Source organism: Natator depressus, chromosome 3, assembly GCF_965152275.1.
Source record: "Natator depressus isolate rNatDep1 chromosome 3, rNatDep2.hap1, whole genome shotgun sequence".
In the NCBI taxonomy this organism is placed as follows: domain Eukaryota; kingdom Metazoa; phylum Chordata; order Testudines; family Cheloniidae; genus Natator; species Natator depressus.
Genome location: NC_134236.1, coordinates 60,422,757 through 60,437,992, shown reverse-complemented (window position 1 = coordinate 60,437,992; position 15,236 = coordinate 60,422,757). Strand labels below are relative to the sequence as shown.

General features: G+C 39.4%; 1 protein-coding gene across 1 annotated transcript in view; it reads left to right on the top strand.

The window, feature by feature from the left end:
• Positions 1-14,723, top strand: part of COL12A1 (collagen type XII alpha 1 chain) — a 116,071-nt gene extending 101,348 nt beyond the window's left edge. Inside the window, 7 exon segments of the mRNA XM_074947992.1 lie at positions 6,737-6,772; positions 6,884-6,950; positions 8,628-8,816; positions 9,952-10,020; positions 11,125-11,295; positions 13,709-13,827; positions 13,829-14,723. Of these exon segments, the coding sequence (XP_074804093.1) occupies positions 6,737-6,772; positions 6,884-6,950; positions 8,628-8,816; positions 9,952-10,020; positions 11,125-11,295; positions 13,709-13,827; positions 13,829-13,897 (720 nt within the window). The 3' untranslated portion in view covers positions 13,898-14,723.
• Positions 14,724-15,236: the final 513 nt, after the last annotated feature.

Sequence of the window (15,236 nt, the reverse complement as noted above, 5' to 3'; positions counted from 1 at the left end):
TACTGGAAATTGTTGTTTTTTTTTATAGTAAAGAGTGGTATGCTGCTGAAGGTGGAAAATCTTTGGTAATGTTATATGATCACTGGTGGTTCGCAAATGTTTGTGATTTAACAACGTGATTTAAACATTATTTAAGTACTGTGGGCTCTATTGAGGCTTTTACAGCCACGGCCCCACATTGGAAGGGAGGGAGCAGAAGTTGCAAGGTCCCAGGAAACATTCGAGCTGAATCAGAACAGAACAGGAGCTGTGATGTCTCTGAAAGGGTGCACGATTCATTCCCTTGTGTCAGCCAGTTTGGAAAGGGGCAGAGTTCTCCATCCTCACGGAGTGTATAGTTCTTAAGCAGTGTGGTCTGACGAATGTGCACAGGCACGAAAGGTTAGGTGTTCATGTATTCTAATCCTGGCTTAGTCACTGTGAGGTGTTGGGAAGTCACTTCAGCTTTCTTCCTCTGTAAAATGCAGTTAATGCTACCTTACCTACCAGCTTGTTGGGGGGCTGTGAGGATTCATTAGTTTGTCTGTCCAATGATTTGAACAAATAAAGTGCTATTGTTAGTTTTAGTTCTGCCATTGGTGCTAGCCACCCCTCCTCCTTACAGGCCAGGAGCACAAAAGCCAACATTGTGTCTGACCTTGTACATGCACTCAAAAGAAGAGAGAGGCTATCTATGCCCTGACCCATGCAATAACCTTAATCTAGCCAAATCAGTATATTCAGAAAGTACAAGTACGGTTTAAGTACTTCTAAATGCTAATCCCAGAGTTCATGCCATTTAAAAGTATAATTTGCTTCAAATTTCCCACTTTCTTGTGAAGTGACACTGCACGACATTGCATCTAGTGTTTCAAATGTTTTCAGAACAGATCCCAGCAGGAATTCTGGCTTGTGCTTTGTGCAGATGTTTTGTGAGACTCATGGTAGACAGGATTTCGACATTTAAGTTTGTGTTTTGCATTAGAAGTGCCAAAGGTGCAGCCCAAGGGCCAAGTACAGCCTGCAAAGTCCTGAAATGTAGTCCAGGCCTGCCTGGTATTTGTAACTGCAGGTCCAGGAGAGAACTGATCTCCTACCTGCTGCTGTTGGTGAACTCAAGGAGCAAATAATCTCTGTTTACGTAGGACTACATCTTGTCCTTTTTGCTCCTGTTGAGTGTGGTGTGGTGTAAGGTAACACTCAATGTAAGTAAGAGTGGCGGGACCTGGCCCTTACCAAAGAAGATGCAAATACAATCAACTATTATGATCTTATGCCAAAAGTATACAAAGTTAAATGCAAATTATATACAGCCCTCAGGCTCCTGGCAAATTGCCAGTGAGTGTTGACATCAGGCTTATACATTTGGCCACCTCAGTTTTAGCCAATAAATGTTTTGCAGCTCTTACAAACATTGCAAATTCAAGTAGATCACAGAAGTTCCTTAACAGATTAGCATGGCTGTAAAATGTTTTGTACCTCAATGCACATTAGTACTAAATCAAGCTGTTCTCTGCAGCATTAATTGAATTTTCATAGATTTGCTAAGTTTCACCTTGATAATTTGCTAACAAGTACTCCCAAAAGAAAAGAAAGTGAGCTTTTAGATCAGTAATAGACAAAAGGATTGAATGAGAAGAAAAGAATCAGAGTACTATGACATCTGTTAACTGTTAAGAATAAAGAAGTCATTTATGTTTTCTATATACAGCTGCAATGGAGAGATCCTCCCATGGACTTAGCATGCTGTGACTAGCCTTGGGACCCTCTTTAAAAGGGGTTGCACAGTATGTGTAATGGAACTCTGTTCAGGAATAAATGCAGCCTCAGACTATATTCACTTTTGTGCATGGTCCCGTGTAGACAACACATGAGTAGGGGAAGATCTTCTGGGGAGAGCAATCAGGCCTGTTGTCTTTTAAAGTAAAGAGAGCACATATTTCTTGACTTATCCTTTCTCAGCTGCGGAGCCTTGCCACGATTCCAGCCTTCACCCCACTGCTCAAAAAAATCCCAGATTAAAAAAAAAAAGCTAACATTTCCTCTCTGTCACCCCAAGCATCCTCATCACAGGATGTCAACAAACTAGAATGGTGGCAGCAGCTGCTTTCTCTCAACATCCTGGCAACCAGTTGGCTGAAGTGCACACTTTTCTCTGTTAAAAAGAAAATAAAGTGAAATCTAAACAGAATGTCGCTAAGTTGGAAGAGGACACAAACGGACAATGCTTCACTGAATAACTGCATAGGCAATTGTGTTGTTGAACCGGTAGTATTCTCTAACATCCCAATGGAAAATTAGCATAGTGTTTAGGCAGGTCTGTCTCTAGTATTCAGCTGTATTAATGACAACCCTTTGCATCAATTAAAAATCAAAATCAGAGTATTTCCTTTGCGAGGTTGCAGATGTGAGTCTCAGGCTCATTCAGCTTCAGTGAAGTTTTGAAAGTTGACTAATGCACCTTCTCTTTAATGAAAAAGGAGAGAAAGGATCCATTTACATTGGAGAGGTTAATGCTTTTGATGTTTCTCAGCTATAGAAATCTTGCTGGCAATAAATATCTTTGGGGAATATCTTGCCTTTTGTTTTGGAGCAACTCTCTCCAACAATGACAGGTTTAAGAGTAGCAGCCATGTTAGTCTGTAACTGCAAAAAGAACAGGAGTACTCGTGGCACCTTAGAGACTAACAAATTTATTATCCTGTTCTCTCTCCAACAATGGAAAGGTTGTTGCTTAGAAACCAGTGATGCCCCTTTAAAAAGGCTTTTCAACCAGCTAACATGGCTTTTGGTTGATGTCAGCCTTGAGAAGTTTCTTTTTGTTTGGTCAGCACTGCACTGCAAAAATATTTCTGCAAATAGCATGTAGCATGTGAGCATTTGAAGTTTGCTTCAATTGGTTGCCCACTTTTATGTTTTCATGTTTTGTAAACACGTCAACAAATGAGCTCCATGGAACAATTAATTTTAAGCAAATATTAGATTATATGGTCAGAAAGTGGCTAGGATAATTGACTAAAATGAATTTTCAATTTAGTCAGAGAACTGAGACATACTATATGACTATGTTTCCAATCAAAGCAGCTTAAGAATGTTACAGACCAAGAAATATTTATAAAAATATATTTAGCAAATAGGTATAAATAAATTAATTTCTAGAAAATAGCAACATGCTGACAATTCACAAACAGAAAGAGAAACTAAATTCATTGAATAAAATAATTTGTGATGAATTTTGGGTGAGATCCGCAGAGGGAGTTAGGTGTTGCAATGGTGAGTGTCACGGAGCCTAACTTTTAGGTGCCTAAGAAATCACAGGGACAACACTGTGATCCACGAAGCCGAGCTAGGTGCCTAGGCTCCCTATACAATGAATGGGGAGAGACAGTCTCCTTAGACTGCGAGCCACAAAAGCCAGCATGCTAGGTGCAGAGCCTCCAAAACTAGCCAATGGGAGATGCCAACCAGAGGGGTGTGGGCTAAGCGCTGCCCCTCTCAGAGATAGGCACCTAAGTCTGGGCTGCAGGGAGGTGCCTATCTCTTCTTGCAGTTCACGAATGGGACCCTGGAATGAGGTGGCTTAGGTGCCTTAGCGGCTTCTTGTGGGAATGACTTAGGCCCCTGCTTTGCTCCACACAAAACAGCTACTGGAGGAGGAGGAGATGCCTACCTTATAACTTTTAACCCGGTGGTTAGTGTACTGACCTGGGAGACACTGGTTTAATTCCCCCTCTCTCCAGAGTAGGAGAGGGGATTTGAACAGGGATATCCCACCTCTCAGTAGAATGCTCCAACCACTGAACTGTAGGGCACTCTGATGTGAGTCTCCCTCAGTCTCTCCCACTGAAGCTGTTCCACTATGGATAAATAACGAAAAAGTGACTGGAGCAGGGGGACTGGACCACATCCACATGGGTACCTTAGGACCTAGGCATTGGGCTACAGAGTCATTCCCTCACTGAGCCTAAGTTGCTTTGTGGATTGTACCCTATTTACCTAGCTATTCATATTATATGTATTGGAGTAGAAAAAGCCATAATATTTCCCTATGTGATTCTTGAGAGAAATGTGAGAGTTGGTTTTGTATCTAGCAGGCCTTTAACACTGTCTGCACAACTGGGAGTCAAACTCTTCTTGCTTCAAAGCTGTTATGTCAACGTTTGCTTTGAATTTTGAGTATTAATGTGACAGTGTTTTCTTAGGTAAACTTTAATCTTTGAACCCATGATAATATGCATTGTGTGCTTATTATTAAGCAATTATTAGTTTGCAAATTATAGGGATGATATACTGCAGTGACTATGAATCATGTCCACACATGCCATTTCAGAGTAGCCATTCCAGCCCCTTAATTTGAGGCCTTATGATCTCAAAGGAAGTTTATGAAACACTGCTATTGCATTCAAATTGTATCCAGCTCTATTGTGACCTCAGTGGAATGATTTGTTGTAGTGTGTCATTGAAGTCATTTGTGGGTACAACAAGAATGTTATGAAAAAAACCCAGCTACTGCCCACATTCAGCGTTTGCTTTTGTAATAGTGATAAATGGGCTGCTTAAAAATAGTAAATTGTCAAAGGCATCAGGGCTAGGGATGTAACTAATTATGATGGTAGCTAGGTGAAGCAGCAGATTATTGAACGAGCCTTTCATCTTTGGGAATTTGCAGAAGGTCTATGTTCAGAACTACTTTGCTGTTTGGGCATGTTTTGGCAAAATTCGCAGTCTGCTCATGAGACAGTAGGAGTGAGAATTTCAAAAGTACTCAGTGCTGGCCCTAATTCTGTTCCCCCTGAAGTCACCAATGAAATGTCCATTGACTTCCATGGCAGCAAAGTGCTCTTGAAAATCTCTAAAATTTGGTGGGGGTTGTTACAGTTAGGATTAAAGTGCATTGCTAGAGCTGGACACAAAAGCATCTCTTGCACTAAATATGGGTCAAGCAAGCTTTTTCTTTTTGATCTCTGTGGATAAATTAAAAAAAAAGCTTTAAAAGGTAACAGATTTTTAGATTTCTCAGAGAGCAAACTAATGGTTAAAATGATCATGTGTCTGATTTTTGGCCTATTTGAAATGGGCATCTGCATTTAGCTTGTGGCCATAATTATGTCAGATGGACCAAAACCAGCTATAAACATCCGTGTGAGGTCATTGTTATCTAGTGTGAAAATCTGCAAAATCCAACATACCAAGCATCATAATTACATTTTCCCAGGAAACTATGTCATGCTCTTTCTTGGCCCTTTTATTTGTTAACAGTGGAATGCAAACAAAAGGCTAAAGTCTCAAAACATTACATGGGAGATGCACACACAAAATTTAATTTTCAGAATTAATTATGTGTGTATATCTTTTGAATTGAGTTCTTTAAAAATGGCCCCAGAGTGTATTTTATGTAATTGTGGCAATTCAAACATTTGTTTTTACAAGTGGATAATCAGTCATTCTTGTTGGCTTCTTGTAAAAACAACACCAACACCAAAAACAAACCACCATGGAATGCAAATGCAAATGGGAAAATGCTGTCAGAGAAAGAAATATAGCTCTTGACAAATGACAATAATTATGGTGACAGCTCAAGCTCACACTACAACAGGTATTTGTCGTATATTGTAAGATTAGAAGCATTCAGCAACTAGTAAGGGAGATGTCATTGGAAACAGAGTAGGCACTCGAAGCCATCTCTCCCAATCTTCTATAACTCTTGCCCATAATCCTGTATCGCTCAATGCAGGATTACAGCCTCTGATTCTCACTGCTGGGTTTGGAGGAGATAGCTACCCTCCCTGGATATGCAGTCTTTGGTCTCAGTTTAGTTTGTTAATGAACAAGGCAGGACATTGTTTCAGACTGAAATGACTATTTACAACGAAAGAGTAACGTAATACGTGCAACAATACTGAACCAGATCATATGGCCCTGTTTTCAGAGGTGCCCTGCTGGGAACACAGCCTTAAACCTGGATTTGTGCTGGAAATGGTCCACCTTGATTATCATACACATTGTAAGGAGAGTGATCACTTTAGATAAGCTATTACCAGCAGGAGAGTGGGGTGGGGGGAGAGAAAACCTTTTGTAGTGATAAACACGCATTTTTTCATGGTCTGTGTGTATAAAAACATCTTCTGTATTTTCCACAGTATGCATCCGATGAAGTGAGCTGTAGCTCACGAAAGCTTATGCTCAAATAAATTGGTTAGTCTCTAAGGTGCCACAAGTACTCCTTTTCTTTTTGAGAATACAGACTAACACGGCTGCTACTCTGAAACCTAACAGTAAATACAGTATGTCAAAGATATGATAGCATTTGTGAGGAAATAATACACTGTTTCAACAGACAGGGACATAATTTAGCTGGAGTACAAGAAAGCTTTCAACGGGGCAGCCTTTTTAAAAGAAAAAATTGGCCTCTATTTTTTCGGGCACAGTTTTGCATCTGCTAATAACCGGATACAAATATTCCCATTGAAACATCTGACCTATCTGATTTGCTGATGAAAAAATGCAGGCACCGCATGACTGAAGGTGCATCTAAGGACACAGCTGGGTGGGGTTACTGAGCAGTTGCTCTATCATATCCATCTAAAGCACCTGTCAGTGTAGTATGTATGCACCAGACTGCCCTTACAGAGTATGTTTTCTTTTTCTCTCTTCATCCTTCCAGTTTCTTTCATCCCTTTACGTTTCTGTGTTCCTATACAATCAACTGCAGTATATGTAGGTGCATTAAATAATAATGGAAATTAACTTGTTTTAGGGTCCACCTGGAATGAAAGGAGAAAAAGGTGACAGAGTAAGTACTACCTTAAAATTAGTTTATTTCTCACTTGCTTTACTGTAATAAATACTGGCTTTTTAAAAGCACAGACAATGTACTAATATAATACTTGTTTTAATTATTAAGGGAGATATTGCTTCTCAGAACATGATGCGAGCTGTTGCAAGACAAGTCTGTGAACAATTGATAAATGGTAAACAATGTCGTGCTTTTTCCTAGTTCTGTTTTCCATATGGCTAATTTAATAGCTCATTTGTGAAAAGTCAAAATGATTTAAATTTGAGATGAAAGGATCCTGGCTGCAAAGCATAACAGGAGCCAGAGTGTTGCCATTGCTATCTTCTGTGCCACTGATCTGATGGAAGGAAAATGCACCACAAAATTGATTCCTGAATCCGAAGGGCTAACTTGTTAATGAACTAATCGGTCACCTCCGGAGACCCATATTCAGATCTTGCACACACCACAAAGGGAATGATTTTGTGCAGTCAGCCAAGTTCCTGTTTTAGCACTGTCCATGTAATAAAGCCACCAAACATTTTGGCATAAACCAGGTCTCACCTCTGAGAGATGGAAGGCACAAGGCTGGAATGGAAGGAGCATTACAGGTATTAGGATTGAAGTATATTGGCACATGCTATCTGGGCAAGCGATGCACACAGGACAAATTGTGTTATGCAAGGGAAGAAATAATTGCACTGGGTAAGTCCCAAAATTCAGGCCCTCGAAACAATATTTTAATGGTTTTGGTTTTTACTTCAGCCCCAAAGCTGACGTAGCACTCTGCAGCCCTAATATGCCCCTATCTCCAGGCAGGAGTGACCACTGGAGGATCCTCTAAGCTCCCTATGCCACCCTACAGGGAGCAACTCCAGAGTGCAGCTCTGTGCTCCACAGGAAGTGTACCCCCCTACACAGCTTCCTCAAATCATCTCTACCCCTTCCACAGCACAACTGCACAGCGTTTGCTGTCAGGAAGGCCCCCAAGGAAGAGAGAACAACGTTTGCCTATACCTTGTTTTTCATGCAGTAGGGCATGTGCTGCTTAGACCCCGATACTGCTGTTTTTGAGGTAACCCAAGATAAATGCGGAATTGTGACATACTGATTTTGTTCAACCAAAAATATCAAATGGTTCCCAAGCAGTCTGCACTTGTAATGGAACTACTAGGATGTCTTCTTCTGTTTTAGGTTCCCTATACTGAGCCTTCCTCTTGAGGGCTCATTGCATGGTCACCATACTTCTAGTCAAGAATAACTAGCTGGATCTCCCCTTCAGAATTTCTTGCCGCTTACTTGGACAGAGCTGTCTCTCTTGAGCAACACACATATTCTCTGGGAGTGAAATTTTCCCCTCTGACCAGGGCTAGCAGAGGTGTATGCATCCTCAGAGCTTAAGTGGGTCTTAAGTGATACATCACCCTTGTGCAAGCCTTCAGCATGGGGCTGAATTTCATCTTCTGTTTCCTGTCATTGTAATATCTGTTCTTTTAATGCAGAGTACCCAGAAATATCTATTTTTGATGGCTAGAACTGCATTTCAGATAATCTTCTGGAATTAGCCTTTGCTGCCTTGCAGACTAGAAAAGAATTCTTTGCCAGGGTTCAACCAACAAGGCTGTTGTAATCCAAAACTCAGTTTTCACTTGTCACCTTTAGTGGCTGTGAATTTTTATTAAGAGTATCTGCGGCCAGAATCTCTCCTCTCCCCCCGCCCTCCTTCCCCATGTATTCTACATGATCATATCTTGCATTCATCTTAATCTGTGCATATGTTCCAATTCTCCACTATTTGGACAGTGGGTGGCGGGTGTGTGCATGTGTGATTTTAATGAAAAGTGATTAAAAAACGCTTTCTTTCTCTTTACAGGCCAAATGAACCGGTTCAATCAAATGCTGAATCAAATCCCGAACGATTACTATGCAAACCGCAATCAGCCAGGACCTCCAGGACCACCAGGGCCTCCAGGAAGCGCTGGGGCAAGAGGAGAACCTGGACCTGGAGGAAGACCAGGGTTCCCAGGAACACCTGGTGACCAAGGACCACCTGGTGAAAGAGGTGAGTAGTGCTCAAAGAGCATATGTATGACCATATTTCAAAAGCTGTCAGCAGAGGAATGCAATGCAGCTGCACCAGCCAGAAAGGCCATGAAGCATATAGCTTTCCATAGCCAATTGAAGGTATTGGTACAGCTGGTACAGTGGAATATTCAGTGTCTGAAGACAAGATCTAAAATTACAGAGATTTGCATCTACAGTGCTTCTCTGTCCGTGTGGTATTTATGGAACACCAGTCACTGCAGAGTCTAAATGCTATCTCAAGAAAATCTATCAACTTTATCAAGATATCTTAGTACAGAGAACATTCTCTTCTCAAAGCTGTTTCTGGTATTAGCTGCATCTTGACAGGCTACTTTTCTGAATTGGCATCTGGATGAGGGGAAAATAAGATTCGTTAACAAGAATGTGGGGTAAACCGTAGCTTAGTGATGCTGCAGTTGTATGCAGCTGAAGCAGAGTAGTAGGTATATGGGAAATATATGACTAGATGTGCCACAGCACTTCAGGTGCTTTGAACTGCTCTGGTGATGTAAAGTAGGTGTAAACTCAGTTTAAATGGCTGGTTAAGCCTGGGTTATGGCTGGTTTGCAATAGCGTAAGGGAGCCAGGCTGTAACCAGTGAATCTGGCCCTCAGTTGTTCTGGCTGTTACACTTCAGAATGTGGACATAGTGTTATGTTTTCTAACAGATTTTACTATGGATATTTACCACTTAAAAGAAAATAATGAACTTCTGAATCCAGCTATATGATAATATTGACTTACACTATTTCATTAGGTTTTAAAGGATGCGTAAAGTGTAGTTGTAACAGAAATGTATAAAGCTTGTATGCCTTTACTCATGTTGGTAGATGTGTGGAAGGAACTTCAAAGATGTTCCTGTGTTTTAGTTCAGTCTCTTCAGACCAGGTTACCGCTGTACACTACATTTAAAAATCTTGTCTTTCAAACTGAGATGTTTGTTTCCTTAAAATATTTTCCTCGTCCAAATTAAGACTTCCTAGACCAGAGCTATAAGGCAATAAACTATTTGAAGTGTATGTTATAATCAATGAGAGAGCTTGAAAAAAATACAGTTTTCTGACATGGTTTCTTTTTGTGTGTGTGGTTTTTATTTCCTTTTGGATCTTTAGGACTGTCAGGAGAGAAAGGTGAAAGAGGGATTGGATCACAAGGACCACGAGGTTTGCCTGGACCACCTGGTAAATTTTCTGTTTTTAATTTACATCAGCTTACAGAACAGTAGAAGTAAAAAGGAACAAAACTTCCTAGAAAGTCAGATTGCTTAATTGCTCTTATAGCAAATAAGCATATGTTACTCAATTTTTGACATGTATTGGTAATAAAATGAAGCATTCTGAAAATGCTGAAAACTTTAACCAGAAATATTTTTTAGACATGGCTAGTAGAAAGTTGGCTTTATCATATAATTTATTCTTCTGGCACTTTTGCACATGAAAATATTTTTGATGAAAATACTGATTTTGAACCTTTATTGACTCAGTAATCAGGGGTTGATTCCTACTGAAATGGACATTTTCTCACTTTTTTCTATTTGATAGAAACAAAATATCACCTGATACTTTTGGAATGTCTAGTGCCATTGTTGGATCATGTTTGTAGTTACCCTGATGTCCTTTACTGGCAAAGCATAGCGTTACTAGTACAGAATATGATCCTTTCTCTGTTACTTTTGTTCTTTGTGTCATTTGATTTCATTCACAGATCATTTACTGATGTCTTGGCAGAAATAGTTAGGCTTTCTCATTGTTTCTGCCTTTAATTTACTAGTTTAAACATGATTTTTTCATTACAAGAGCCATAAGAAGCTTGCAACAAATTCTAGCCCCAGTTGAAACTCTACATTTCTGTTAACCATAATACAACCTCTTCCAAAGAAAACATTACCTCATCTACTCTAGGGTTGCAGGGTAGCAGAATTAATGCACTCCTATGTTTTAATTGAAATCCAATGTGCTTGTCTAATGTAGTAGTTTCCCTTGAGATCCTCATATCTTACACAGAGTGGAAATAAACCAGAGAATTCATTGATGTCTTTAGCGTGGCTCCAACCTTGCCAAATCAGTTTCTGTGAATAAAGACCTTAAATTCCCCACACATAGGAAAGCAACTAATGATGAGTCAAATTTTGGTTCTCTTTGGTTGTTTCATTGACCACATGTAGAAACCAAATGTCAATGTTTTCTTACCAAAGGCTTGTTCACAGTCTAGACGCCAGTAGTGCCAGTGGTTTATGACAGGTTGACTCCTTAAAAAAATTATCTTCCTTTTAATTCTAAAATTAGGTCCACCAGGGGAATCTCGAACTGGCCCACCAGGTTCTACAGGTTCACGAGGGCCACCTGGGCCACCAGGTCGTCCTGGAAATGGGGGTATTCGAGGTCCCCCAGGCCCACCTGGGTATTGTGATTCATCCCAGTGTGCTAGCATCGCTTACAATGGTCAAGGATTCCCAGGTAGGTTATTGACAACTTAAACTGTAGTCATTTTAAATAGCCTTCACAGATGCAGAGCTGTTTTATGCAAGACAGGCCCACTAGTGCGGAGATACTGAATCGTTTCAGGAGCAAATGGTACTGAAACTGCTTAGTTGTAACATTACATCTTGGAACAGTTCAGTCCTTCTAACACAGACAGATCTGAGAGCAGCTGTTCAGATTGCTATGCAAACTTGTCTCACATTGATTTGAAATGTGTTTAGCTTCAGGAAGGAGGTGATTAAATTATACAAATAACTGGTTTTTAATACATAGAAGGATAGTAGATGATTATTTTGCTGTTAGGATTTAAATGACCATTTTCTTCTTCTTCTTCTCCTCTCCTTCCCTCCAATCTTCTTCAGAACAAGGTTGAATACTCCATGTTTCTCTTGAAGTAAAAAGAATGCTCTGGTTGCCAATTTTTGTGTGTCTGTTTTTTGATCAACATCAGGATTATTTATACAAAATTAATACCTGAAATTAAAATTTTCCACAAACAAAAACTGTTCTCTGTTACAGTGCAAGCAACTGAAAAACTCCACTATCCTACAGATTCCACTGAATTAAACCCCAAAAGTCTCTGGTTAGCCCTGAGTCATGCCAGCCTCCTGCTGTGAGAAGCAGTTGAAAACAATAGGCTGTCACAGGGAGTCAAATAATGGATGACAGTGGCCAACAATTTCTGACTAATGAGAAGACACTAATATATTCTATACCTAGGGTCCTGCTGGGCCATTTTCATGAAGAAAGTCCAGTCCCATAGTATTGTTAACAAATTCATTTGTGTGCACTGTAGCATTTTACAATTAGCGTATGTGCTACTGATGTTGATTCTGGTTTGCCACTAGCATACTGTGCATGTATACATGAAAAAAAAATATATATATATATGTGTATACAGACTCAGTGCTGTTGGGTGTAAAAAGCCAGGTACTTGCATAGATCTAACCCAAGATTCCTATTTAAATGAAAAAGAGCTAAACTTGTACCCATTGTGCAGCCATGCAATCCTTCCTAGTGAACAGCTTTGTATACATATATAGATATATGCATATGACTTAACCATTGTGTATTTTAGTTGGATGACAATATATTTTTGCACAGCAGTCTGACTTTAAAAACTAACATAATCTTTGACCTGTTTCAGGTTCCGGCTAACACATTTTCTAAGTCTCCAGTGCTGCTTGCAGGTTGAATACATGAAAAATCTGTTTCTGAGATGTTTGCGCACGTGCTTAGTAGGAAATGAGTCTGTATGGATATTTCACCACTGATGTGGTTAAAATCGAACCGTATTGGCCTCATATAATACTAACAACATTCGTGAATGACATAAGGACAGTGATGTCAATTCATTATCAAGCCTGTTGCATTTCAGTAATAAAGTAGAAAAACAACTATTTTTAACACCCCCAACCACCAAATCATCAGAAGTCTCAGTACTGAGAGAGGCTTATAAAACTCTAACCAGCAGAAGTAACACCATTGTGGGAGACAGATTTAACCTGATAAACAAGAAATGACTTATGTAAATAGTAAACTAATTGTGGCTTGTAAATGATTTGTAAGGGATCGTGTCCACTAAAATCAGTTAACATCTTTACATTAAGCTTCTGCATTAAAGCCTGCTGCTGCTTGCTATGTGCCAGAATAACATCTTTGACTCTGTATGAAATCTACCTGTCTGTTGCTTGTGATCAACATGTCTGATTCAGGGCATGTGCCTTTTTGTATATGTAATCTTGTTGGGTTTTGTAATTGCAGTTCTAAATACTAAAGTTTTATAATTATTTTTCTTCTGTTTTGCTGTAGTCTTTGGTGTTCCTCCAGCACCAGCTGTAACTCAGTTTGTTACGAGGAACAGAATCAGAAAATGACATGTACTGCATATTGCCACTGGTGATAGTTATGTGTACATTTATTTCCCACCCTCAGAGAAAATTACTAGAAGCCAGTCAAACATTTTCTTTTTACTTAATCCATTTGCTCTATTAATTAATTATTTTTTAAATCAAATCCAAGTATTTTTTAGATTTGTTGAAGTAGATGTAAAATACTATTTTTATTTTTTAACAATTTATTGGGCCCTTGCATAACACCGTAAGACTGTTTCTACAAATGTTTCTTGTGTTTTTAAGAGCTGGATCCTAGGAGGCCTTTCAAAACCAAATCTCATTTTTCTTATGATTTTACTGCCTCTCCTGCCCCCCCCCCTCCGCAAATTCCATGAACAAAACTGAAAAAAATCAGTGAATTATTAATTTAGATATTTATTATATGAAATTAAGATCGAACTAATATTATATAGCCAAACTAACTTTCATTATATTTGTGGATTCGAAGACATGCGATAACTGTAATGTTCAATCAGACAACTATTTTCAACCAGAGTCATACGTACCTGAAAGTGGACCCTATCAACCTGAAAGTGAGCCCTACATAGTACCAATGGAGTCAGAAAGGAGAGAGGATGAATATGAGGACTATGAAGTTGAAATGCATTCACCAGGATTACCCTGAACAAATGTGCTGGAAAATATCGTTACCAAGAAAAGCAAAAGCAAAAACAAAACCATAAAAGATCTGTCTTGTTTTGTGTTTTTGGTTGTTTGTTTTTGTTTGTGCTATGCTCACATATGCAGATACATACAGAGTGGGTGTATCCTATGTTCTCCAATGCTCCCTTCTCAGATCAGAAATGCACTCATATCTTGTAGGGGTATCATGCTTATGTGCGAATAGCAATGTATGTAACTGTAGATTTCATTCTTGCTCTTGAAATGCTTGTAAAATACTTTTGCTTAAAGTGGCTGCTTAGAACTTAATGTGTGCATTCAGTTATCACAATGCTGCATTTTCTTTAAATAATAATTAAAAAACCCACAAAACACCAAAAACCAGAGCTGCTGCAAATTTTCGAAGGGCTGTCTGCTTTAGCTCTACAGTTTTCCTCCTTTTTAATGCCTGTTTGCAGCTAAGTCACATCACAAGTCTGCATTGTCTAGTAAAAAGCAAACCAACTCCTCCTACATCATTGCCAATTTTTTCTATCCTTAGTTATACCTTGCAGGGCATATATTGCTCTTATACATCTCCTTTAACAACCACAAACTTTAAGTAATGTAGCTGAAATCATTGTATCAACTGGATATAGTTTTATACTGCTTTAAATCTCCTTGTAGACACATTAACATTTATGCCAAATTGCAGTCAATCCTGCAGAGATGGAATTGCATGTTTGTGTTGTATATTTAGTATGGATTTTTTTTCAGAATATAATGTTTCTTAGTTATCAAAAGCAGTTGGAAATTGTTTGCAAGACTATGGATATAGAATTGCTGCTTTTATATTTTAACTGCAAATTGTGAATTTCACTGCCTTATATTATTTATTTCTGAAACAAAGGAGGCATTTTTCAATAAAACTACTGAAAATTTACTTTGTATGATCATTTCTTGAATGGGGCTGTGAGGATACAGACTTGTAAGTTACAAGAATGAGATGTAACAAACACACAGAGACCTTACATTTTCTTTATTAACTCCTCCTGATGTTACAGTGACCACAAATTAATTTGGAATTTTACTAGTGTTAAAACAGGTCCCTGAGGCTGTGATGTTGGTCGATTGGGGGTGGGGGGTCTGGATTTAGTTGGCTCCCACCCTGTAAGGTTTGATGTAACTGTCAATATCACTTAACCTGTAGCACAGGTGGTGAAAAAACCAAAGTGAGGCTCCGAGCTCCAATTGCTGCACCATCCCCTGTACCTCATTGGTGCCCATGAGACTAGTGGATGGGTGAGCAGCTAGAGAGGCCACTGGAGATTGAAGCAGAGGAATAATGGGGGTGAGAAAAAGGCCAGATGCCTCAAAAGCACTCACTAGGTGGCAGGCAGAGAGTGGCTGGTGGTGGCTCCT